The sequence below is a fragment of the Choloepus didactylus genome, chromosome 9 (genome assembly GCF_015220235.1).
Source record: "Choloepus didactylus isolate mChoDid1 chromosome 9, mChoDid1.pri, whole genome shotgun sequence".
Taxonomy (NCBI): Eukaryota; Metazoa; Chordata; class Mammalia; order Pilosa; family Megalonychidae; genus Choloepus; species Choloepus didactylus.
In genome coordinates this window covers 117,819,334-117,844,452 of record NC_051315.1, presented here as the reverse complement: position 1 = coordinate 117,844,452, position 25,119 = coordinate 117,819,334, and the positions used below count along the sequence as shown (strand labels likewise).

General features: G+C 39.4%; 1 protein-coding gene across 10 annotated transcripts in view; it reads left to right on the top strand.

The window, feature by feature from the left end:
* Positions 1 to 25,119, top strand: part of DOCK10 (dedicator of cytokinesis 10) — a 206,410-nt gene that overhangs the window by 43,342 nt on the left and 137,949 nt on the right. For 8 of the 10 annotated variants that reach the window (XM_037849753.1, XM_037849757.1, XM_037849756.1 and 5 more), the window contains exon 2: positions 19,320 to 19,439. In XM_037849753.1, coding sequence (XP_037705681.1) covers positions 19,320 to 19,439 — 120 coding nt within the window. Of the gene's footprint in view, positions 1 to 3,898; positions 4,086 to 19,319; positions 19,440 to 25,119 lie in introns of those variants that run through there. The other 2 variants (XM_037849754.1, XM_037849755.1) reach the window with 2 other exon arrangements.

Genomic DNA, 25,119 nt, shown 5'->3' with positions numbered 1-25,119 from the left:
ATAAGTTAGAATCACTCCAAAACAGATTTATGGGCAATGTATGGAGTAACAGTTGTTTGGGAGCTGTATTAGCTCTGTATTTGCTAAAAAACAAATTACCATAAACTTAGTAGTTTAAAACAATACCCATGTAATACCTCACAGTTCTGTAGGTCAAAAGCCAGGGCATGATATGACTGGATTCTCTGGTCAGGAGCTCAGCAGTCTAAAATGAAGGTGTCAGCTGAGGCTACATTTTCATTTGGAGCTCAGGGTCCTTTTTTGAGCTCACATGGCTGTTAGCAGAATTCACTTCCTTGTAGTAGAAATGAGAGAACTGCTCTCAGCACCTTAGAGGCTGCGTCAGCTTCCTGCCTTGTGGCTCCTCCAGAGGCCCCCTCACGGCATGGTAATCTGCTCCTCAAGACCAGCATGAGAATTTACCTCATGCTTCTAATCTCTTCCTTCAAGAAGAGGCCAATCCATTTTACAAACTTGATTTGGCCAAGCCCACCCAGGATAATCTCCTTTTTCATAACTAACAATCCACTGATTTGGGACTGTAATCACGTGCACAGTCCTTTGTCTATAATGTAACCTAATCATGGAAGTGAAATCCATCATATTTACAGCTCCACCCACACTTGCATGTAGGGGATTCTACAAGGCATGTACCCCAGGGGGCAGGAATCTTGAGGACCATATCAGAACTCTGCCTACCACTGGAGCCAAGGTGCATCCCCACATTGCCTAGCAGTGTCTCCTTTTGCCAGTAATTAAGGGGGCCATGATCTGCAGCTAAGCAAAAGGAAAAATGAGTCATTCCCATATTTCAGAAGTTGAGGGTTGGAAGGAACTCTGGTATTAAGAACTGTGATACCTAAAGCGGAATAGAGCAGAAAATAGATGCAAATATTAGAAAGAGGGGAAGTTGCTTGAATTGCTCAAGACTGTTATACGCTCTGTTATAAGACAGTGTGTCTATCCTCTGAAATCATGAGTGAGTAATAAGGATTTAGGGAACCCTGGGAAGGAGGGTCCATGAATAGGCTTCAGAGATTTGTGATGCTCTGAATGTACAGGCAAATTTTCTGAGTACTTCCATTTTTCCAGAGAACGGGTCCATAGCTCCCATTATGTTCTCAGATGGGTTCATGATCCAAAAGGGATTGTAAAATACTTCTTTTCAGTCATTACAATAGAAGCAGGAGATCAGGTGACCCAGGGAAGACTCTCATAAGATCATGTAAGGAAAACAATTAAATCTGAAAATCCTGCAGGTACCATAATATATATATATACCCATCTAACAGATGTCAAATAGTTACTTGGAGGTTAATATCTGTTTAGTGCTAAAGACATGGAGTGGAATTTCTAAATATCCAATGACCATTGCTCAAACCGAGTACTTGGTTGCTTACCTCAGCTGATTACAGAATAAGGATTCAGTTAAATGCCCCAGTTGTTATTTTTATCGCATCTTGCTATTTTTCTGAAAGAAGACTCCTCAGTCTCCATACTTAGACAAAGAATAATCAGTATCCTTGTCCGGCACAAATCACTTAGTGACTAGGTAGAGATATGAGAGTGGCTACAATCTGGGGTATATGTATGTGTTTGAACTAAATATTATTATTGAGAAAAAGAGAATGGCCTGTGTCAGTAAAAAGCAGAGGTGATAAAGGGGAAGGATCATTAAATAAGCAGACAGCATCTATTTATGCCACTGTTGTTGGCACATCTGGTTAAGTGAGGTTTTCCTTGAGGATTGCCACCCTCAAGCAGCATCAGAACTGTATCTGCTGAAATGCCTTCTCAGGGTGAAATGAAAATGTCTTATTCCATCTTCCCTTTGGAAACAGTAAGGCAGGGGAGAGGGATCAGGATCATTTGTGGGAAAGGGTCATGGTTTTAAATTGATGATCAGGGGAAGCCTTACTAAGAAAGAGATATCTGGGTACAGGAATGAAGGAGGTTAGGAAAAAGCCACAAGGATGTTTAGGACCAACTGATTCTGGATTCCATGTTCAAATCGTACCTGGTAGTCAACTGCAGTATCCACCGTTACAGCACTTTGAGTGCTAGAAGGGGAAGACAAGGTTCTAGAACAAAGCCTCCACAAAAACCATAATGCGTTTACTCGTTGTTCCCCTCTTCTTGTCACACTCCCACTTTCCGTCTGTAGCCAGAATTCCACATTTGGCTAGAACATGAATGAAATTTGTGAGCTCTTCTCCAGTCTTGCTGTTTTTCTTTCTTGAAGTTCAAAACTCTCAGAAATTGAGAATCCTTTGCAGGGAAATTGCTCTTTTGGTAAGAACACCTTGTTTTTGTATCTCCAGTGCACATTGTACAACACCTTGCTCTCAATAAGTATCTATGGAATTGACGCTCTGTGAAATTCACCCTCTCTTCATATTAGCATCATGATATCCCTCCCACAGGACTCTCTTGATCACTTCCTACGAAGGGTTAGTAGGACTTTATTGTATTCAGGGTGGTCATGAACATCAGTTCCCTGTGGAACGAGCCCTTGACCCATCTGTATAACCCATGCAGTGCTTCATGGGCAAACAACGGTCCTCTTAACAACTACAGCAAACTGATCAGCAACCCTATTGAGTAGGTTCATCCTACAGATCAAGAAAGTAAATCTGAAAGAAACTGAATGATTGTCCCAAACAACAATCGTTTTTTTAGAACCAATCTTTCTAGTGTCTAATCTAATAAATTACTTTTTTTTCAGTTTTTTCTTTATTAGAGAAGTTGTGGGTTTACAGAACAATCATGAATAAAATACAAAAAAATTATTTCTTAATCCTGTGGCTTCCAAACACTTTTTAGCTCACATGTCTAGTAAAAAACGAAAAAAAAGCTGCATTCATGCCAATATTCTGTATATGTTTACATATGATATTATTCTTATCAGTAGCTAATATTCAAAGCACAAAATACATATGGGACAAAATTCATTATTAAACAGGATAAATGTAAGTCCCCCATTCATTCTTTCATTAAATTTAACATTATATACTAGGAGCCTTCAGGTAAGCAGGCCCACTTCTAGTCTCTGAAAACACAGTGAACAAAGCAGACAAAAATCTCTTCTCTCATGGAGCATAGAGTCCAGTAAAGGAAGACAGACCAATTATAAGTAGACAGACAATACATAGTAAAACGTATAATGGTGGTAAAGTTCTTACCATGGCGATAAGTGCTATACAGAAAAAGAAAACAGAAATGAGCTTCAGGTGGGTTCTGGAGGAGAGTTGTACTTTGAAAGGTCTCACTGAGAATGTGAGCAGAGACCTAAAAATTAGGAAATGAACTAGGTGGCTACTTATAACCATCTGACATACAGGCTGAAGGTGTCGTGTTAACAAGTTTTACATTAAATATTAGTAAAACAAAATTTATTTAGATAGCCAATGTAAACGAATCCTAATTTTTTTTTTTTTTTTTTTTTTTTTGGTGCCCTAATTGATCGTCTTGGGACTTCCCTTGGGAGACCACTATTTTAGTCTACACTTACATGAGCAGCTGCTTTAAACAAAATTCTCGGAACCCACTGCTACGGTTTACAGATGGGACCTAGTCAAATTTATAAAATAAAGACAGACATGGAGCTCTATAGTAAATTAGGTCTTTGATTCCATCTTGCTTTGGTTCCATGGATGTTTTTACATCATATGACTCATTTAGATGTGAGCAATTCTCTTGAAAGTCCAGAGTTCTTTTGTATGTTTGTCTTGTTTTAAAGCAGGTGTTTAAGGAGCATTTATGAACAAAAGCAGTAGCTGAACAGCTGGTAGTTAGTTGCTCACAGGAAGCGGTGACTTGTGGGTTTTCTTTTCCTTTCTGTTGAATATGTTAATATAGCATGCCTATTTCCCTTTTTACTAGAGAAGAAAGATTTTGTGCAGCCGAGTGAAGCATCAGAAGGAAAAGGTTTAAAGAAATTGATATTTTGAATATTTTGTGGCTCAAATTACAGGAATACAATGAGTTTCCGGGGAAAGGTTTTTAAGCGGGAACCCAGTGAATTTTGGAAGAAGAGACGAACAATGAGGAGAGTGAATCAAGGAGAAATCCACAGATTTAGTTCTGTATGTATCCAAATGTCGATCTTTTGCTTTCCATCTTTTCTTCGATGCTTTTTTTTTTTTAATGTTTGGCTCTGGAATGGTATTCTAGCATAGGCTACTGGGAAAAGTCCTATATGGAGCAGAAAATATACTCAGTTTGGTGTGTAAATATCCTTTTTTTACTTTCATTATTTATGAAGTCACATGCTTTCTAACGATATAGAAATATTTTTAAACATAATGACAGAGGATTTAAACAGTTAAAATATTACAAGAATATTTGGAATTCACCTAAAGTTATTTTAATATTACGGTACAAATTGTAATTTCTGGAGTATTTATTCTCTGTTTTAAAGAAAACCTACGATAGCCTAAATTAAAACCCCAACTGCTGATTTGTATATAGTTGGAATTCTAAAAAAAAGTTACTGCTCTATTTTTACCATTTACCACTAAATATTTATTTTAACATTCTTAGAAAGAAAAATCCCAAAGTGCAAAAGAAAATGTAAATAAGTACTTGGTTAATTGAGCCAAGGGGAAAAAGAGGAATAATTGAAAGTGTTAAAGGTTAAAAAAGATTTGATTTTGTTTTCCTCTTAAACGTGTGTCTTCCTTATTATTTGCAAACAAAATGCAAGCTCTAGAAACTTGTACTTGTTTCAGAACTGTAGATTTCTGTTTGCAAATACTACAAACAGTTGGAATAGCAGAGCTGTCGGCTAGAGTTACTTCAGTGACTCATGTGTAACGTGAAAGGCACATTTTATAAGATAAATAGCTTTAACAATGTTATTGGGTAGTTAGTTTACTGGAATGTTCATTGTATGGGGTGGTTCAAGTTTTGTTTGCTTTCTTCCAGAGTAAAGTTTTCTCACCTCGGCACTATTAATATTCGGGGTCAGATTACTCTTTGTTGTGAGGAAGGCTGTCCTGTGCATTGTAGGATATTTACCAGCATCCCTGGCTCTACCCATTAGAAACCAGTGGTACACCCTCCCCAGCTGGGACAAACAGAAATGTCTCCAGACTTGACAAATGTCCTACGGAGCAGGAGAAGGGGCACTCCCACCTGGTTGAGAACCACTGCTCTAGGGATACAGACTCCTTCTGTTCATATAAACGTCTTTAATCTAGAAACAGAGTTGACTTTTTAAAAAATTATACATACACACATATATGACAATATAGTGATTATTTATGAATAGTCATTCAATTACTATGAATCATCAAATTAATGAATAGTCACTCGGCCCTTGACAGGCCAAAACCAGGTACAGGAAATCTGCCTCTTTATTAACAGTGGTTCTCTTTAAGTTTACAGTCCCTTTGGTGGTAAGGTAAAGTGAATAAAATTTATCAGAGGCTTGCTCTTAGCGTTGATGCTGGCTTATTTTGTGGTCATTTTCTATCTCAGTATTTTGTGTCTCCTACTGGGGAACACACCCAATTGAGCTCTTCTACCTTGCTATGTGGGATGAAGTCTGGATTTTCCATCCAGTGTTTCATAATATGCAGTGTCCTAAACATAAGCTCTGTTTCTCATTGGCCACCAATGGGTGCCCAGTTGCATGTTCTTTCCTGGCCCCGTTAAGAGCTTTATCAGTTGTTTACTATCAGCCTATTAAAGAATGCATTTGGTTTGACATTATGTTAACCTTTAGACCAGTTCAAAACACGTCTTTTCCCTGCTGCATTTCTTTCAATGGAAATTAGAAGTACCATGAATTATGTCATCATGAGATTTTCTTCTTTTGTCCACTCAAAGAAGCAACACAGAGAAGACCACGTCTATCTTACACATACTGCACGTATGGGATTGGGCACAGGACAGTCCCTGGTGTCTCACTATACAATGAAACTATTCATCCTATGAATTATATTAATTGAATTTGACTGTGTTCCAACCGAGTACTATGGGAAAAGCAGTCAGGATGGAGGAAGGGTTTTCCCACAGCATTCGGTAGCAATGTATGCAAATTTAATTAAGATCATTCATACAGTGATGAGCTTTCTTCTGAGGAGGACACTGGGGACTTTCCTGCTGGTTTTGCCTGCTTCTGGTCTATGTGAGATAGGCCTATCTACTTTCACAGGTTGTCTCTTCTGTTGAGCAGGGGATTGTTCAATCTGTCCTTAAGTATTATCATGAGATTGGTTTTCATTTTGTAAAACAGAGAATCCGAGAAAGTGAAACAAGTAATTAGACCAGAGCTAGGCGTTGAGACAGACGTACTGGGAGTCATTTTGACTTTCCCACCTACCGTCTCTACAACCTTGGACATGTTACTTAAATCACTCTGAGACTCAGTTTCCTTCTCTGTAAAATGCTCATAATAATACTGTCCTGCCTTAAGAGCACTTATTAGAATTATAGTTGATAACGTGCATTTTGAACATGGTTTGAACACCAGAAAGAATATTAATAAAGCAAAGTAAAATATTTCCATTTCCAAGGGCAATTGTAGTGGGATTGTCTTTTCAGTGGCTGCAACAATGGAAGCCCCTAGACCGTAAGCAGCACGTTCTTCTTGGGAGCTTTTATTGGTGACAGAGCCACCCAGCAGGCACAATTCTGAGTCACAACAGAATGAATGCTAGGGGGTGGGGAGGCAGAGCAGATCATTCTTTGTGTCAGTGAGTTTTGCCACGGAAGCGCCATGTTTTTTAACTCCACCTAAACCCAGACTGTATTTTCCATAGTATACTGATCTAACCTTTCTGAAGTCTGTACTGACATCAAAGCCAACTGGATAGGTGATAGGGAAGAAACAGTTCAAGTGACAAAATGCCCAGCAAATGAAGACAAGGGCTCAAGTTAGGTTAGAAAAAAGCATGTTAATTCCTTCTGAGCTTTTGAATATACTCATGTATTGTAATGAGAGAGAAATAATAATGATTGTTGGAGGTAATTATCTTAGATTATCCTAGATTGTTTTCATGATGATCATGTGGATTTTGAACTCAACAAAGCGTTTCTTGCTCGAGGGTAAATATAGTAATGGTTTAATTTCAAAGTAACCTAGAGCACTTATCCAGAACTCTGTGACTTTCTGAGAAGTATGCGACCGTGACTTTATACTTTCATGATCCAGACTGACAATTTGGGTTATTCTATTTTCTTCAAATGCTGTTTGAAGCAGTATATTTTACTCTGTTGGGGTTTTTGATTGTTTTTGAAGTTTGCCTTACTAATACAATTTTCAAGTATATTGTCTAAGAAATGCCTTCACTTATTTTGGTCCACTTGTCACAGACAGTACACACTGCGAGAGGTACAGCTACTTTATAAGAAAAGCGCAAGGAAATGAAAGTTACTTGTTAGCCCATCAAGTAGAACGACGTCCCTTAATTTTTGAAATGTGTGCTGTGTTCTGTAGTTGACCATTTTATTTTTAACACTTTGTATTTTTACTTTTTTTTTTTTTTTCACCAAATTCATTCAGTATGACTTCTGGTGCATAGGAAGTCAATAAAAAGATCACTTCCTTTCTAAGTTGCATATCCTAATTTGGAAAGATTAAATACACGATTAAGTTGAAGTATTATATCAGTCATCTGCACAGCCAGAAAAAAATGTGAAACATTTAGATAAATGTAATTTATTATATTTAGGTTGTTAGAGGTCCGTGGATCATTAATCTTCTGGATTTCAAAGTATTTGAAAAACTTTGGATACACATGACAATTCTTCCTCTCCTCTTTAGTAACAGCCTGTTAGCACTTTAATAGAAAAATGAAGATGGAAACTATACCCAGAAGTTATGAACACGTCTAACACATCTCCTTAGCACCCCGTTTTATATTGCATTTTATTGTGCTTTTTGTCTTTCAAGTTGGTGTTTTGTGTTTTTCTCTTCCATGCTAATGTAAACGGCCTCCCACCCTGATCATCTGTGTCTCCTTACTACTTATCGCCCTCAGTGTTAAACAAGCATTCACAGGTGTTGCTTATTTAGTCTACTTTGTAATGAGCTAGTTAGCTGAAAGGAAGCATAAGGATGGGGTCCCAGGAACTGTGGGTCCTTGATGGTTCCAGGAACCATGAAACAAGACCCAATCGATGATGAAACAATACAAGGACAGGCATGAAAGCTATACAGGGGTAGTTTGAAGAAAGCAAAGAAGCAGGATCACCCAGAAGTTCTGAATTCAATCCACACCACCAAAATGGAGATGTAGAAATTGAAACGTCCACCGGCCTGAGAATCTAAGCGAATACAGATGAGAAGATTCTGGGCATGGGCTGCAGCAGTGGAGTGGCTAGCTCAGGTACGAGGTTGCTGCAGAAAAGACACTTTCATAATGAACTTTGGAGAGGTACCAGTAACTTAACCAAGAATGACCTTACTTTCCTCAGGGCTGACTCCTCAGGAGAGAAGCAAGGTGGAGGAGGGCTGACAAGTCTGCCAAACCGGGCAGGGCTTAATTCAGTGACCGTACACTTGACAACTGTCCGGGCAGGAGGTGGTCCATTTATTAGAGCTGAGAGTACCAAGTGGACAGGAAGTAAGGCTGTGCCCCCAACAACTCTTTTTATTTCCCAGATGGAGGCAATTCAAAACGTTTTTAAAGATTCCCTCTGTCGGTGGCCCATTTCCATTGTGGTTTTTGATGCAAACATTATCTACCATTCATCATATGGTACCTTAATCTACTTTTTAATTTCCTTTTCTTTATCTTCCTTACACTGTTATGAATATGTTATGAATAGTTTGTCTCTGTCCCCACCACTTCCTTCTTTGAAATGCCCAGTGACCACCACTTCCTTCTTTGAAATGCCCAGTGACCTCACGGTAGCCCGTTCCTTTCCAAAGCCCTTCACTGCAGAAGCCCATAAAGGCAGATTCTATTCCAGAATCTTCCCAACAGAAAAGAGGAGAGAGAAACATCCTGTTTTCTATTCCTGCGATGCCATCTTCTTTGCCAGTTAACTGGAGTGGGTCATTAGCTCCTGATTGAGCTGGGTTAAAATCTCAGTTCTTCCATCAGCTTGCTTGTAATCTTGAGCTAGTTGCTTAAGTTCTCAGAGCACAAGTTTTCTCATCTGTAAAGCAATGACAATCTCTTCTAGGGTTGATGTGGGTATTCATTCAGTGAGAGAAGATATTAAATGCTTATCATGGTCTTTGCCATTTAGTCATGATATTAGTAGTAGAAAAATAATAACTATTAGCATTTATGAGATAAATTATTAAAAATGGTAGGGCTTTTTGCTATTATTAGTAATAAATTATTTGGTGTTACTGTGATATATCTACTAGCAAACATATATCAGTTAGTTTCAGTATAACAAATATAGCATTTTGACTCTGAAGATGAAAATGGCAGATTGAAGGAAGATGATCTGGGACTAGCAATGGCATACAGATGCCTGATCTATCAGATACTATAAGGATCTGTCAGCACTTCCAAAACAACCAGACACCACTTATGGGGAGAAAAATTGTAGTATGTGATATTGTCAGTACTAAAAGGCAAAGGCAGACATAAATTCACTTACTGACTTCCAGTTGCTCTGGTGTCATAAGACATTGATGAGTTGAATGAGTTAGGGTTCATGGAAAATTGGAGATCAGGACTATACTGAGTGTATCACCTTGGAAAACCAAGAAATTCCCAAGATGCATGGTGCCTGTTGAACTTTTAACATTGAGATGATGTTGGAATGCATTAGTGATATATGAGTTTCTCAAACCTAAGGTGCTCTTTTAAGACCATTCAAATCCAAACAAACATAATTTGAGGAAATAATAGTTCCTGATTATATGTGCTACTCTTTGTATTGCATTGCAGTAGAGTGCTTTAGTTGCAAGTAGAAGAAACCTACTCCAGCAAACAAGCACAGTCCAGAGAAATAGGCAGAAGGAAGGATGATGAGAATGGCTCAGAAAATGTCCAAGAATGGAATTAGAGCAACTCGGGGCAGCAGGAAGCTGGGGTGGTCTTGGTGGGTGGCACTAATGGGCAGTTTTATGAGAGTGCAGCCTGGAAATGAACAAATTCCCATCCTTTTCTTGATTTTTGCATTGCTCTACTCAAGATTCTGAGTTCTGGGTGGAAGAGTTGAATGGGTCTTCCTGGGGTCACATATCCTTAGCCATAGGAAAAAAAGACTCTCAACAGCCCCCCCCACAGACACTGCTTCTTATGGGGATTGTGGGGAGAAGTAAGTCCTCAAATGGAAAATTAAAGTGCCAATGCTATAAGAAAGTGGGGTGGAAACCAAAAAAACCAATAAATGTCCAATTTCAAGTAACTCATGACAAGAAAGGAAATAAAAGAATGAGCAGAGGAAGATTTACTGAAAATATAGGATGCGTATTGTTCACAGAACTGTTTGCATTCAGTAGTATATGTGTGTGTGTGTGTGTGTGTGTGTGTGCATGGATGTACACAAACTGCACTTGACCTGTGAGTGAAAGTTCATTTGTGTGACTGTTAAAGCACCAGAATAGTATCAGAAGTTAAGATGTGGTAGCAGCTTTTCATCACAGACTCATAAATTAACCTAAAATTCCCAGCAGTTTGCTCTTAAGGCATTAATTCCCCTGGTGTCAGGCAGACTTGTAATTGGGTAGTAATGTATTTGTTCTAGTTTGCTAATGCTGCCAGAATGCAAAACACTAGAAATGGATAGGCTTTTATAAAAGGGGTTTATTTGGTTACACAGTTGCAGTCTTAAGGCCATAAAGTATCCAAGGTAACACATCAGCAATCGGGTACCTTCAACGGAGGATGGCCAATGGTGTCCGGAAAACCTCTGTTAGCTGGGAAGGCATGTGGCTGGCGTCTGGTCCAAAGTTCTGGTTTCAAAATGGCTTTCTCCGAGGACGTTCCTCTCTAGGCTGCAGTTCCTCAAAAATGTCACTCTTAGTTGCACTTGGGGTATTTGTCCTCTCTCAGCTTCTCCGGAGCAAGGGTCTGCTTCCAACAGCCGTCTTCAAATGTCTCTCATCTGCAGCTCCTGTGCTTTCTTCAAAGCGTCCCTCTTGGCTGTAGCTCCTCTTCAAAATGTCACTCACAGCTGCACTGAGTTCCCTCTGCCCATCAGCTCATTTATATGGCTCCACTGATCAAGGCCCACCCTGAATGGGTGGGGCCACACTTCCATGGAAATATCTCATCAGAGTTATCACCTACAGTTGGGTGGGGTGCATTTCCATGCAAATCTAATCAGCACCAAAACGTCTGCCCCACAAGACTGCATCAAAGAATATGGCTTTTTCTGGGGGACATAATACATTCAAACCAGCACAGTATTTTTAATCATATTTATTATCTTTCAAGTGTTGCTGAAAAACTGAATGAGATGTGATTCATTTTCATTTAGAACTTCTTGGATACTTCTGTTTCTTTACAAGTACCGGTACTGTATTATTTCCAAAGTAGCTACTTTTATGGCTTTTTCATTTGCTATACAAAAATATATGATTTTTTTAAGTCCTCATAGGAGATATATGGTCAGATTCTGAATTTCCTAAAAAAGAAAATAAGATGGTTGAGGTCTGAATTCAGTTGGAGAGCATACCTTACATCATAAAGTCTATCAATATCATTTGTGTCCTTCATTTTACTAATGAAATTAAGGGTTAACAGAATATAATATTCTGATTTTTTTGTAACTCTAATGTTTGAGTTGAATATGATGATTATTTGCAAAAATAGTTTATCAAGTTTAACCTGCTTTATTTCCCCAAAATGGGCTAAGAAATTTAAAGAGTTACCACTGGTTGATGTCGTCTGACAACTATGTCCGTCTTTGTTACCAAGCGAACCATTTTCAAACTCAGTTTAATCTGAGCTTGTCCAGCTGTACAGTTCCTAACTTTGATCCAGCGAGTGTTTTTCCATTCTCATGAAACTGTGTAGTTGAAGACAGAGAGAAGGTTAAAGGGTCAGCATAATATGGCTTATTCTTATTTAATCATTTCCTTTTTGGTACAGAAAGTTAGTCTTGCTTTCTGTAGCTCAAACAGTTGAGAGGTTGTCCAGTGGGACTTCTGCTGATGAAAGGGTGAATTGAATTTGTCATTCAACGACAGGCTGACAGCTGTGGCAGTGGATCCCAGCTGCATGATCTCCCTCCCATCTTCTCATTTGTTTTAAACACAAAGAGTGTGGAAGTTGGCTCCATGCCAATTGCATTAAAGCCAAACAGTCCTGGATTAAGTTAAGGTCATAAGGATCCATGTGTCATTTAAATTTGTATTTCTTCTAAGAAACTTAATCAGTTATCTTGATAATGCAGAAACTAGTTAACAGCTGTGTTGTTTTTAATTTGTTTTGGAGACTGGAATTCTTTTTAGGGTCTCTCCAAAAACCCCATGGATCATCACTGTTAGCTGTTTGCTTATCTGCGTGCTAAGAAAATAGACATGTGATGCTTCAGTAGAGCCTGCTCTATTGGTCCTAAAGTAAATATCTATTTTTGTTTGTTTTTCTGTGTCAGAAACCATGAAGAATAATTTTGTAAGCTGAGGAAGGCATTGAGATATAGGATTAATTCTGTTATGAATATTTGAATTAGAATAAAGATATCTAGAAACAACAAGGGGTGATTGAGGAAGTCCCAGTTAGCATTGCAGGATGCACTGTGTTTCACAGAAAGAATATAAAACTTCTCAAAGGATGGGGGTAAAAAACTCTTTTCATAGTAAGGGTTTCTTGAAAAGATCAGCTTTTCTGAAAAGGAGAACCAAGAGCAGCTAGTTCAGATCGACAAAACTAGAGCGATTAGATTCTAATATTCGAATGATTCTAATGAGTAAACCAAGACCTGGCTCTTAAATCACACTTAAAATTTAAAACCCAAGTATGCGACCCCCAATCACAAGGGATTTGCTATAGAAATTCTTCTCCCTCATCCCATCAATCCTTGTTCCCAGTTAGTCTTCAGTGACTCTAACTCCCCAGCTCTGACAAGCTTGCCTTGCTTGCATGCCTGTAGCTGAGAGCTAAAAAAAACAAGTTCTGAGTATTTACAACTTGGATTGTTCTTTTGTAAATATTTCTGTTTGCAAAGCTATTAAATTTAATCCCTTACTAATCCTAAATTAATATCTACAACTATTTGTTTTCTTTTGATCTGGAAATATAAATACGTGACAATATTGTCTATGTTGTTTCTCAAAGAAAAGGTAGAATTTCAAAATCCCTTTCATTTGCTGAGATGCGTAATCAGGTAGATTGCGATTTTTCTGTTGGTAGCTAGAGGAGACTAACTTGATTCAGGAGATACTGGAAAGAGAAGCTGCTCTACTTTTATTTCTATACCTTTGCTTATATTATTACCCCTTTTGCCTCCCAAAGAGGCAAATCACTAGTGTGTTTCTTTAAAAGGAATTTTGGATGATAAATGTAAGTTAATAAAAGCATTTAACCCAAATCCTGGCGCATCAGGAATTTAGTACAATGAGGAATTTAGTATAGTTGGTTTGATTGGTTGATTGATTAGACTTGGCTTTGGTATATTTGGCAGGAAAATTGGGTAATTTTCAATCATTTTTAAATAAAGATAAATCTATATTTGTATGACAACACGTTCACATACTTTATCTCCTTGATATTTATGGCTATCCTGTTGGTAGCAGGAAATTGTCCTTTTATCCATTTATTTTAACATCAGCTAAGCCTCAGAAAATTTCATTGACTTGTCCACATTACATAGCTGATAGGTAAAGACCCTGAACTTCCAATTAGATATTCCAATTTCTAATCCTACATGATAGTGATCAATGCACACAGGTGCTTAAGTAATTTACCAGATGTTTGTGGTTCCCTACAGAGCTAAAAATACCCTAGTTAATGAATTGCTAATTGTGCTTCCCTTTTTTGCTGACATTGGCTTCTAGAACCACATACATAATCTGTAATTATTTTCCCTGGTCTTCTTTCCCCAATGTTTTGTGTGTCTTTTAACAATTATTTGAAGCTGTTAGTGGTTGAACTTCTATGTGAAGTCCCCATTGTGATTTTCTTAGGCTCCTTCTCTGGGGAATTTTCAAAGAGTAAACAATTTTAAAATCAAATAACTCCCCAGTGTTTCCATGGAGACATGAAAGTTTTAAAAGACCAAGTTCATTCTTTTGCCATTATTAAAGCAATACATGTTTATTATAGAAAATTTGGACTGTACAGAAAAGTCAAAACAACAAAACCCTATATGTCATAGTCCCACCAACCAAATACATCAGATACATACCAAACCTGATTAGAAATATGTTTTTTTCTTTCCCTTTTTAAAATCGTGTGCAGTTACTCTGGATATGCAATGTTTAGCCACACTTTTTATTTAACATTAATACATAAGCTATTTTACTTGTTAGAAACTTCAAAACCATTTTTAATAGGCATGTGTAATGTTTCCTACGATGAATATGCTGAATTTCCTAATCATTCTTTAACCTTGAGGGTTTGTTGTCTTCCCATTTTTAGCTGGTCTTGCTCTTCAGGTCCTATCACCCCTTAGAGATTTGGGTATTCTGGATTTAAAATCTAATTTCATAATATGTGTGCATCTAGAACTGTCACCAAAATGAATCTGACCTTCTTTCTTTTTGAGATGGTGCCCTTTGTTCATTTTTTAGCAAGTCTTGTCATCTTGGTCAAGGTTCCCAGCCTCCTCTTGTTTTCTACAAGAAAGCCAATTGTATTCGAAATGTGAGTTATTTAATACTACTGAAGAATGGAGTTATAGCAAGAAATCATAGCATGTACTGCATAATTATCCACTGATCTACTCCAACCCCTATCCTATTTTCAAGGTCCTTCCAAAAGCCCATTACAACATTAAGCCTCTCCCCATGACACATAGTTCTCTGGAAACATATAGACCTGTTTCTTGAACAGCAACTCTGGTCTCTTCATATATCATACATAATCTCTACCAGCTTGCCTGCTTTTCATTGCCCTCTTGGGTTAAGGTAAATATGTGTGTTCCATTTTGTTTACAGGGGCAATGCTGCAAAGACATCTTTGTAAATCTGGGATTATATGTCTGCTTGTTCTTGATGATAGATTCCCAGACAAGGGATTCCTGGGTGAAAAGCCATAAACTTACTTATTCAACAAATATTTATTGAAACCTACTATTTACTCTGGGTACACATTGAGTTTACAATATAGGCAGTTTAAATCCATGATGAGGGAAAATCAAAAACCCACAGCCTTTATCTATTTAGCACTTATGTAATAAGTACGTGCGCTACTGTTCTAAGGGCTTTACAAATATTAAATATCATTTAATCCTATGGGGTGGGTCCTACTAAGATAACCATTTTACAAATAGGGAAACTAAGGCACAAATATTTTAATTAACATGTGCAAAGCTCCATAGCCCATAAGTATCAACACCAGAACTTGAACCCCAGGGATTCTGGCCCTAGAGTGCATGACTCTCTCCTAGTGAATCTTAACATGGGAAACCTATATCACACTGTCCCTTGCACTTTGGACTCTCTCAGACAAAGCTGGATAGTCTAGGTTTTTTCAGAGTTAGACAGTACTTCTATTCTGGGGAAAAATCTAGGTTGGTAATTTAACTCATTTAATTTTGTCAGTGTTACATACCTCAAATGCTTATGTCTTTAGTATCATTTCTTTACCCATTTGATTTTGTTTTGTATTTATGAAATAATTCAATATTATGTAGTGAAACACTGTGTTCTTGAAATTTGAATCTTTAATTAGGGTGTGGACAGTCTGCTTGTCTCAACTCAATTAAATGCCTCTTGGCTGTTACCAAGATGGCAGGTTCACCACTCTAGGCCATGCAAAGTGTGTTGGCCTTCCATGAAAAGTTGTAGAATAATAAAGGAGGAGAAAGCATTTGTTTTTTGTGTGTTAGGAGCCCTTTCTGCTGTGAAATTGAATTGGAGGAGAGCTATGGATTTGGGGAACTAGATCAAACAAATCTCTTAATACTGTATAAAGAGAACAGGGCCTGTCACCACTGTGGTGCAACACCAGCTCTGCTGAATAATAACAGGTACTGGGGGCTGCCTTTTCCCATGCATGGAGTGATTTTAGAATAGCTAATAAAATTCATTACTCATCTGAGAAAGACTAAGAGTAAAAAGCACTATAAAAAATCCAATCCAATTCAGGGTAAGCTTGGCACATGCTTTATCCCAGTTGGTGCATTTCCAAAAGAAACAGGCACATTAAATTCAGGAGGGACAACCCAACCGTTGTTAAAGTTGTAAATCAATGCTGCTCACTTCCCAGGCTCACTCAGCAGCTCTGCAAGGAGCAGTAGTGGGGAATTAACTGATCCCACCCTCTTTGAGTACATCTGCTGCTTTGACCGAAACTGAGCAGACAGCTCCCTTGCTCTAGAGAGAAAAGTGTAATCTAGGTTCTCATCATGACACCTGCAAAAAACATCAGTGGCAAACTTAGCCAATTCCCGGTCTCTAGGTCCTATGGTATTTTTATTTTTAACCTTCATATCCTTATAAATTTCATAAATTATGAAACATTGAATAGCTTGAATGTGACATCCTAATAAATTCCTTGCAAAGATAGAACTTTACTAAGATGTCCTCCAATGACAAAACTCAATAAATTCTATAAAGCAGATCTGCTAGGTTTTGTAGCCCCATGTCAAGATGACCTCCATGCAACATTTTAATTGGGAAAGGCCTAATAAGAGTCATTCGTTTATTTGCTAATCTATCATAGCCTAGAATGAATTCATGAAGATATGCCTTCCAACAGCTCTTTGCTGTTTATGCCATTTATTGGGTATATCAAGGAGAGTTTAAGATTTAGTTTCTCTTTTGTCCTTTAAATAACCTGTGATTTGTTGGCTCTGATTTGCCTGTAATTTAGGTGTGATTAATTTTATGTGGAGTCGGGACCCTGGTAAAATGTCTTTGAGGTCTTCTTATCCCCTGCTTGTTGATTGATGATCAAGTTTGGGACTAATGGGAGATAAAATTAAAAGGATGGTGAGGACCAACATCTATGTCCTTACAACATTTACATCCTTACAACATCCTTATGTCAATTTGCCTTTAAACCTATAAATTGCAACATGCACTGAAGCCACACTTTCGTACACAAACTCATGTCGGTGTGAGGAAAGGGAGGGGAGGGTAAAGTGTTAGTAGAGACGTCATGGGTTGTTGCTATGACTACTAAAGGGTATCCTGTACTTCAAGGCAAAGAGACTTACTGAGGGAAAGGGGCATGAACAACTAATCCATGCGAGAGATAAGAGCATCCTGACAGGCTTTTACTGTCCCTTTTGTTTTATTTGCTACATGTCTTATACATAAACTCGCAATATTAGAAAGAAGTTCCGAAATAAACCAGGGGTTTCAGATTTGTGGGCTCTAGGGCAGGTTGTTAATATAAATGTGTGCTTTCCAGGATATGAGGTAATAAGCAGAGTATGAGGCCTGTAACTCAAACCAGAGTGACATCCACTACTTAAAGACAGTCAACTCCAATTAAAAATAAAATAAATAAATGTCCTATCCAAACAGAGACATCTGGAGCCTACATTTGCCTCTTGAGCATCAATTTGTGATCCCTGGAATGGATCCTTTGCCTGGGAATTAGGGAAGTGAAACTTAATTAAGTCTTGGAATAATATCAAAAGGCAGTGCTCCTAGAAAGATAGTTTTGTTTGTTTTTAATTATCTGAGTCATGCCATGGTGCATTTTGAGCATTTCGCAGCTCTTTCGCTAAATAGTTTGTGTTGGGCAAGTAAATTTGTTCTTTGCTGCCTCCGTTTCCTTAGCTGTGAAATAAACTGGTCCAAATGACCTTGCAGTAGGTTAGCCAGATAAAATACAAAACTCTCAATTAAATTTGAATTTCAGATAAACAACAAATAACTTTTTAGTATAAGTGTGTCCTAAATATTGCACCGAGTACTGTATTTTTAGTTGCTAAATCTAGCAACCCTACCTCAAAAGGACCTTTCCAGAGAGAATATTCACCTTACTTTGTGCTCAGTTTACTTAAGCATTTGTAAAATGAGCTTTAAAAAAACACAGACACTCTATGGAGATCCTTGTTCTTGTCCTATTTTGTTCATATTTTATTCTGATTTATTTTTTGTATTTGTAAAATCACCAAAACAAACATTGACTGCTACTTTGAGGAGACCATTAACAATTATTAAAACATTGATGAAAGTTGCTGGGGTTTTCCCGGCAGAGATTTTCCAGGGAAGGCCTAGAAATTGAAGCTTTGCAGAGTAGGCAGGAGTGACAAGAAGCGGGACATTCTTGGGGACATGTCTGCTGCTCTCACTGATGTGAAAATAAAACACAGTATTTTTTCCACTTGAGAGATCACTTTAGTGTCCAAATTTTATGGTCCCTGCCCAAGCTCCCAGGAGCCCAAAATTAAATAAGCGAGCTATCATTTCATTTAGATTGCATTACTCCTTCATCAAAGGGTTCAGAGACTCACAATGTGGCCTCAGTTGTATGTTTTGTAATGTTTTTATCCATTTTTTCTCAACAATGGGTTCTGTCCAGTTTGGAACAAACACAACATCACTAGAATGAAAGTCACTCCTTTACCGATTGGCATTACTATGGCTGACTTCCTTGAGAAGGATGTCTTTTCACTTGACATCAGGGCTTTTATGCAGTGTGTTAGCTGAGACTGTTTTTTTCGTGCTCTTCTTGACTTTTACCATCTTCAGTCGTTAATCGTGTGTTGTTCAATTCCATTAGAGAATTGCCCAGCTTCTTTCTCTAGCAGCACAGAGGCTAAGAGCCAAGCAATTAATCCCAACACAAGATACATGCTTCAGTGACAACTGAGACAGCCTGTTGTACTTTGATTGCTAGGAGAGTGCCAATATTTAGAAACTGACCCCAGTAGAACTGAAGGAAGTATCTATCTCAGCAAAAATAATGATGGTCCTCATAATGTTATAGCAAGTAAGCAGAAGGCCTTTCTTCGTTTTGACAAAGATAAAGTTTACGTTAGCAGCTCTTCTATGAATATGATAGGGTCAGATATCATGAGCCTTGGGGAATCGGAGCAAACAGCTTCACTTAATGATGGGGATGTCAGGTATTTCAGGGTCTTCTCATGTTTTTTAAGATCTGGAAATGATAGTTTTATGACTTTGTTTTAAACACTTCGAGTCTCTGTAAACTCCTCTGGAAGGATCATGCAATGTCCTAGCCTCGGCGACACTAAGACATGAAAATCCACCCTGACATTGAGAAGAAGCGAGACTTATGTGTGAGTGGTTAATATTATATTTTCTTTTTCTGCAGCAAGAAAAGCCTAGGCTTCTCGAGCCTTTGGATTATGAGGCTGTCATTGAAGAACTTGAGAAGGTCTATTGGAATGATCCACTTCGAGACCTCCTGTTCTTCCCAAGTGATGACTTTTCAGTAAGTGTGTTTGCTTCTCAAGCCATCTCCATCCAAAAGGGTCCCACAGGATGTGAGAAGATGCGCCCAGATTGGGTTGCTGTCTTCCCTTGTAGATTCAGGCTCTCAGCCTTCTTCCTTTGCACCACTCTTTTATGTTACTGCTCACAGCTGGCAATAGAAAGTACCCGAGGGCCTTGAACATTGGCGGGATTGGGGGCTCATTGACTCAGTGAGCACTTGGGATGGGAGTGGCATAGGGTGCTTCCCGGTCCTGGCTGGTACTCATGTCCCTGGCAGTATTCTGATTTCTAACCTACACCTTACCTGGGATCACAGAGCTCTTTCTTCCTGAAGCCATTTCTAACTGAAAGCTTGTAAACAACTAGAACCCACCAATCCTAAATGTGGGAATCCTATTGGTAGAAAAGATGTGAATCTTCAAAATCATTAATCTCAGTTGTCTTTTTTTTTTTTTTTTCTCGGTTGTCTTTTAATAAGTAGATGTTGAGTCTTGAGGGGAAAAGAAAGGTAGACAAGCCCATTTCATGGAGAAATCTGTGACCTTGGCTGTGTACACTTTAGGAGAGTGCTCACTTCCACATAGACCACTCTTGAGGGTACAGAAAGAATGAATAAAAAAGAAAAGTATTTTGGAGACACACACAGTCAAGTTATGGATGGTGAGCACCCACATGTTCCAGACATTCAATACTGTTATCTGTGGTCATCCTAAACATTTTTAAATTGTTTATAAATATTAAACTATGCAGTGGACGGCTGATAACCTTTCCTGTATTTTCCTAAAAGAAAGACAGTCTCAGACATTGCAAACATCAGCACCTTAAAGCAGGTGCAAAGGCAGCTCGAGGGTGATGTGTGAAACAGCCATTGTCCATCAAAGCTTCTCCAGTGGAATTGGGGTCTCAGTGCCTACAATTCTACCACAAACAGCCTCAAACTTCAGTCCCCTCTCTTACCTTTGGAGCAATTCTGTCATCTGGCTTCTAAAGGGTTAACAACCCCCCCCCCCCAGCCATCCCTCCTCCATGGAGTCATTAAAAAGAAGGTGTGTGGAAATTAATGCTTTTCTGTTCCAAGTTGTCTTAGTTTACAGGGGCTGCTACAGCAATGTACCACAGATGGTTGGCTTAAACAGAGGGAATATATTGTCTCACAGTTTTAGAGGTTAGAAGACCAAAACAAAGGTGTCAGCAGAAGCATGCAGTCTCTGAAGTCTGTACCATTCTGACGGTGACTTGCCGGCAATCCATAAGTGCATCTCTGCCCCCGCGTCAATGGCCATCTGTCTCCTTCCATCATGTACCCACTACCCATCCTGCGTCCAAATTGCCTCTGCTTATAAGGACTTCGGTCATATTTGATTAAACCCCCACCCCACCCCATTCAGTTCTGGCTTCAAATAGCCTGTTTACAAATGGGTTCACACCCACATGATTAGGGGGTAGACCTGAGTATGCCGTTGTCTGAGACAATATTCAACCCCTAACACAAGTATGCAGAATAGTGGAAGAAAGGAGAAAGATTTGTAGATATGAAAAAAATGTACTTTGTCATTCTGTTTTGTTTTGTTTTAATGGCCCTCAGTTTAGTGTTTGGCATATCTTGAGAGAGGTAGAAACCTCATTTCCTTGGTTGGGTTAGGCCACTGGGACTTGAACTGCAAGCACAAAGTTGAACCGTATTTTTTTAAATTCCACACCCTCATTTTCAGGATAAAGGTAAACCTTGATGAGCTGCAACTTCGTTCTGTGAAACATCACAAACTTGAGGCTTGGAGCAGCTTTTCTTCCACCTCTATCGTTCAGAAATGTGTTAATATTAACTCTAAGGCCCCCCAGCTCAAGAAGAGAATGGAAGGATCTGGATGGAATATAACGTTTGCACTGAATTTCAACTCACTTTTGACATCTTTCCATGCTCATTTCAATTAGGGATCCTCTCTGATTATTGTTTCAACTTTGCCATCCTTAGTGGGGTAAACAGACCATATAACAAACACTTCTTTGTTTTCTCCACATAGACATTCTAGTACACCAAACTCTCTTATCCTGCTGGCTGCTTAAAACCCTGTGTGGCTCCCGTTGCCTTAAAAATGAAGTGCAAACACCTTAGCATGTCCCAGGGACTCCTCCAGGATCAGGTCCTTGCTTGCTTGCTTCTCCAGTCCCAAATCTCAAGACCTCAGTCTTGTCTCCCTGTGCCATCTACACCACAGTCAGCCTCTTCGCCAAATGGGGTAAAATACTTGCACACTTTTGAACATGCCAATCTATTTCACACCTCTAAGTATTTCCTTCCTTTATGTTGGGTGTTATTCGAAGAATGGGGAAAGAGAAGTGATTATGAAGAAATAGCCTCATTCTGATTGAGCCTGCTTTATGTTGGGAGGAGACAGGCAGAAAATCAGTGAACATTTTTGTTAATATAATTCAAATAAACATCAGTTCTATGAACAAAATAAAGGGTTGTTGTGCCGGTTTGGATATATTAGGTCCCCCCAGAAAAGCCAGATTCTTTAATGCAATCTTGTGGGGACAGAGTTATTATAATTTTTTGATTAAGGTGTGACCTCTTGGTTGAATGTGTCCATGGAGATTTGACCCCACTCATTCAGGGTTGGTCTTAATTGAGTCACTGGAGTCCTATAAGAGAGGAACATTTTGGAGAGCATCTGAGAGATGCATTTTGGAGAAGGCCTTTGAAAGCTGATGCTTAGAGATGCAGACAAAAGGATGTCTGGAGATGCTAAGCTAAGAGATGCTAGCCCAGAGTTGGCTCCGGAGAAACTGAGAGGACCTCCAGATGGTTAGATGCACAGGAGCTGAAGAGGCTAAGAGAGATAAGCCCAGAGACATTTTGGAGAAAGCCATTTTGAGATGCACCCCAGGGCCAGCAGACACCAGCCATGTGCCTTCCCGGCTGACAGAGGTGTTCTGGATGCCATCAGATATTCTTCAGTGAAGGAATCCTGTTGTTGATGTCTTAGTTTGGACACATTTATGGCCTTAGGACTGTAAACCTGTAACCAAATGAACCCCCTTTATAAAAGCCAATCCATTTCTGGTATTTTGCATAACAGCAGCTTTAGCAAACCGCAACAGTTGTTTAAGGGAGATTGACTAAGGGAAGAATGAATTTGAACTGATTGATCAAGGACGTTACCTCTGGTGAGGTGACATTTCAGCTAAGTCCTGAATTCCCAAGGAGGCCCAGTATGCTAAAAACTGGGGAAGGAGTGTTTTGGGCAGATGGAATAGGAGGTGCAAAGGCCCTGGGGGGCTCTGAGATTGCAGATAGGTATGGCTAGATGGGGAGAGTGAGTTAAGGACCAAGAAGATGCGTCTACATTTCATTCTAAATGCAAGTGGGAAGTCACCAGGATGTTTCAAGCAGGGGAACAATCAGCCTGCTGTATGCTATTGAAAGATCATCTGGCCTTTGTGTGGAGCACAGATTGCAGGGCATAGAGGAAACTGGGAGGCCAGCTGGGAGACTAGCTCCCACTTAGTAGATGTTCAAGAAATATTTGATGCCACCTAATCCCTATTAAAAGAAAATGTCCTAGAATATAAACAGCTGTGCCAGTTTGAATGTACTGTGTCCCCCAAACACCATTATCTTTGATGTAGTCTTGTGAGGCAGACGTTTTGGTGCTGATTAGCTTTCCTTGGAATGTGCCCCACCCAGCTGTGGGTGGTGACTCTGATGAGATGTTCCCATGGAGGCATGGCCCCGCCCATTCAGGGTGGGCCTTGATCAGTGGAGCCATATAAAACATGCTGACTCAAAGAGACTGAACGGAGTGCAGCTGTGAGTGACGTTTTGAAGAGGAGCAAGCTTGCTAGAGAGGAACGTCCTGGGAGAAAGCCATTTTGAAACCAGAACTTTGGAGCAGATGCCAGCCACGCGCCTTCCCAGTTAACAGAGGTTTCCCGGATGCCATTTGCCATCCTCCAGTGAAGGTACCCGATTACTGATGTGTTACCTTGGACACTGTATGGCCTTAAGACTGTAACTGTGTAGCCAAATAAACCCCCTTTTTATAAAAGCCAATCCGTCTCTGGTGTTTTGCATTCCGCAGCATTAGCAAACTAGAACAGCAGCTAAATTTTATTTTGCATTAAGCCACTGAGAAACATAAAGACAGCATTGAATATTATTACTATATAAAATTTCTAGTTTTTGAATAATATTCAGACATATTGTTCTCCCTCTTTCCTGCCCTAACATGTGGGGGTTAAAAAAGTGTAACCCATGGGTGGCCTGAGAGCAAAGAATTGTTTTTACATTTTTAAATAGTTGAAGAAAAGAAAAGAATATTTAATGATGTGAAAATTGTATGAAATTCAAATTTCAGTATCCATTAATAAAGTTTTATTGGAACAAAGTGATGCCCATTCATTTACCGCTGGCTACTTTCTTGAAACAAGGGTCGAGTTGAATAGTTGCAACAGAGACATATCGGCCCGCCAAACCTAAGAGATATACTACCTGGCCCTTTACAGAGAAGGTTTTCCGACCCCTGCCATAGAGTACAAGTGCACTAATCTATCTTCCCTCATCCTCTGGGTAAAGACCCTTCTTTAAATTCCCTCTGTGATTCTGCTCCATCCACGGTCTATTTGACATTTTAGGAGAGTTGCTCTCTGGCAGTATAAGGGGGAATGGTATCACTTCCCAGGCACATCCTTCAATGATGGGTAAGGATCCTCTGGAATGTGTGTGCACAGTCTCCACTGACCCACTGGCCAGGAGGAGTAGAATAACCACCTGGATCCCAGGCCACTGCAAAGATGTCAGGGGGTGGATGCCCAAACTCCCCACCCTCCTTCCACATGGGGTTAGTCCAGTTTCTGCCCCACAGATTGGAGAACCCAGCTAGCTTCTGTGTTTCTGAGTTACCAAGCACCCACACTTGCAGCAGACATGATTCATTACTTGGTTTGTTTAATCAATATTTATTCAGCACCCACGAGGTGCTGAATATAGAACAGCACTTCCTAGAGTAGTGAGACTGAGAAGAAAAGCACAACCCTGTGTTTAAGGAGCTAGCCTGTGCCCAAATATGGATGAAAAATCAAGTTGATTAAAAATGAATATGGTTAAGGAATAGCAAGATTTTTTTGTAATTTACCAAGGCAATATTCTTCCTTACATTGCAAACAGGATATTAGAAGTCTTTCTTTATTCCCTCTGTTGGCCCGAGCCACCATTATCCTTTTTTAACTGGATCCTCAGAAGTGGCCATTTAACAGGTATTTCTGCATTCTCTCTTGCCCTGCTTTGATTCATTCATACAGAGGAACATCCTAGTCCCATTGCCTTGGCAATCAAATCCAACTCTTTGTCGTGTCCTTGTGACCTGGCTCCTGACATCTCTGGGCCCTCACCTCCCAGACCTATTTCCCCTGGAAAGGACATGGGTACAGAGCCTTCTATCTGTTCTAACTGGCTTTGCACACCCCTCTGGAGGGTCTTCATGTCTCTGCATTCTGGCTTCCATTGACCATTCAGCATTCAGGACCCAGTTCAAATGTCACCCATCAAAGAGTCCTCTCTGTCTCCTACCCTCTATTGGCCTCACTCCCACCTGGGTCACTCTTCCTTGCGTCACTCCTTTTGCTTCTCTTTGTAGCACTTACCTCTCCCAGGTCAGACCTCATTTTGCTGGTTCGCT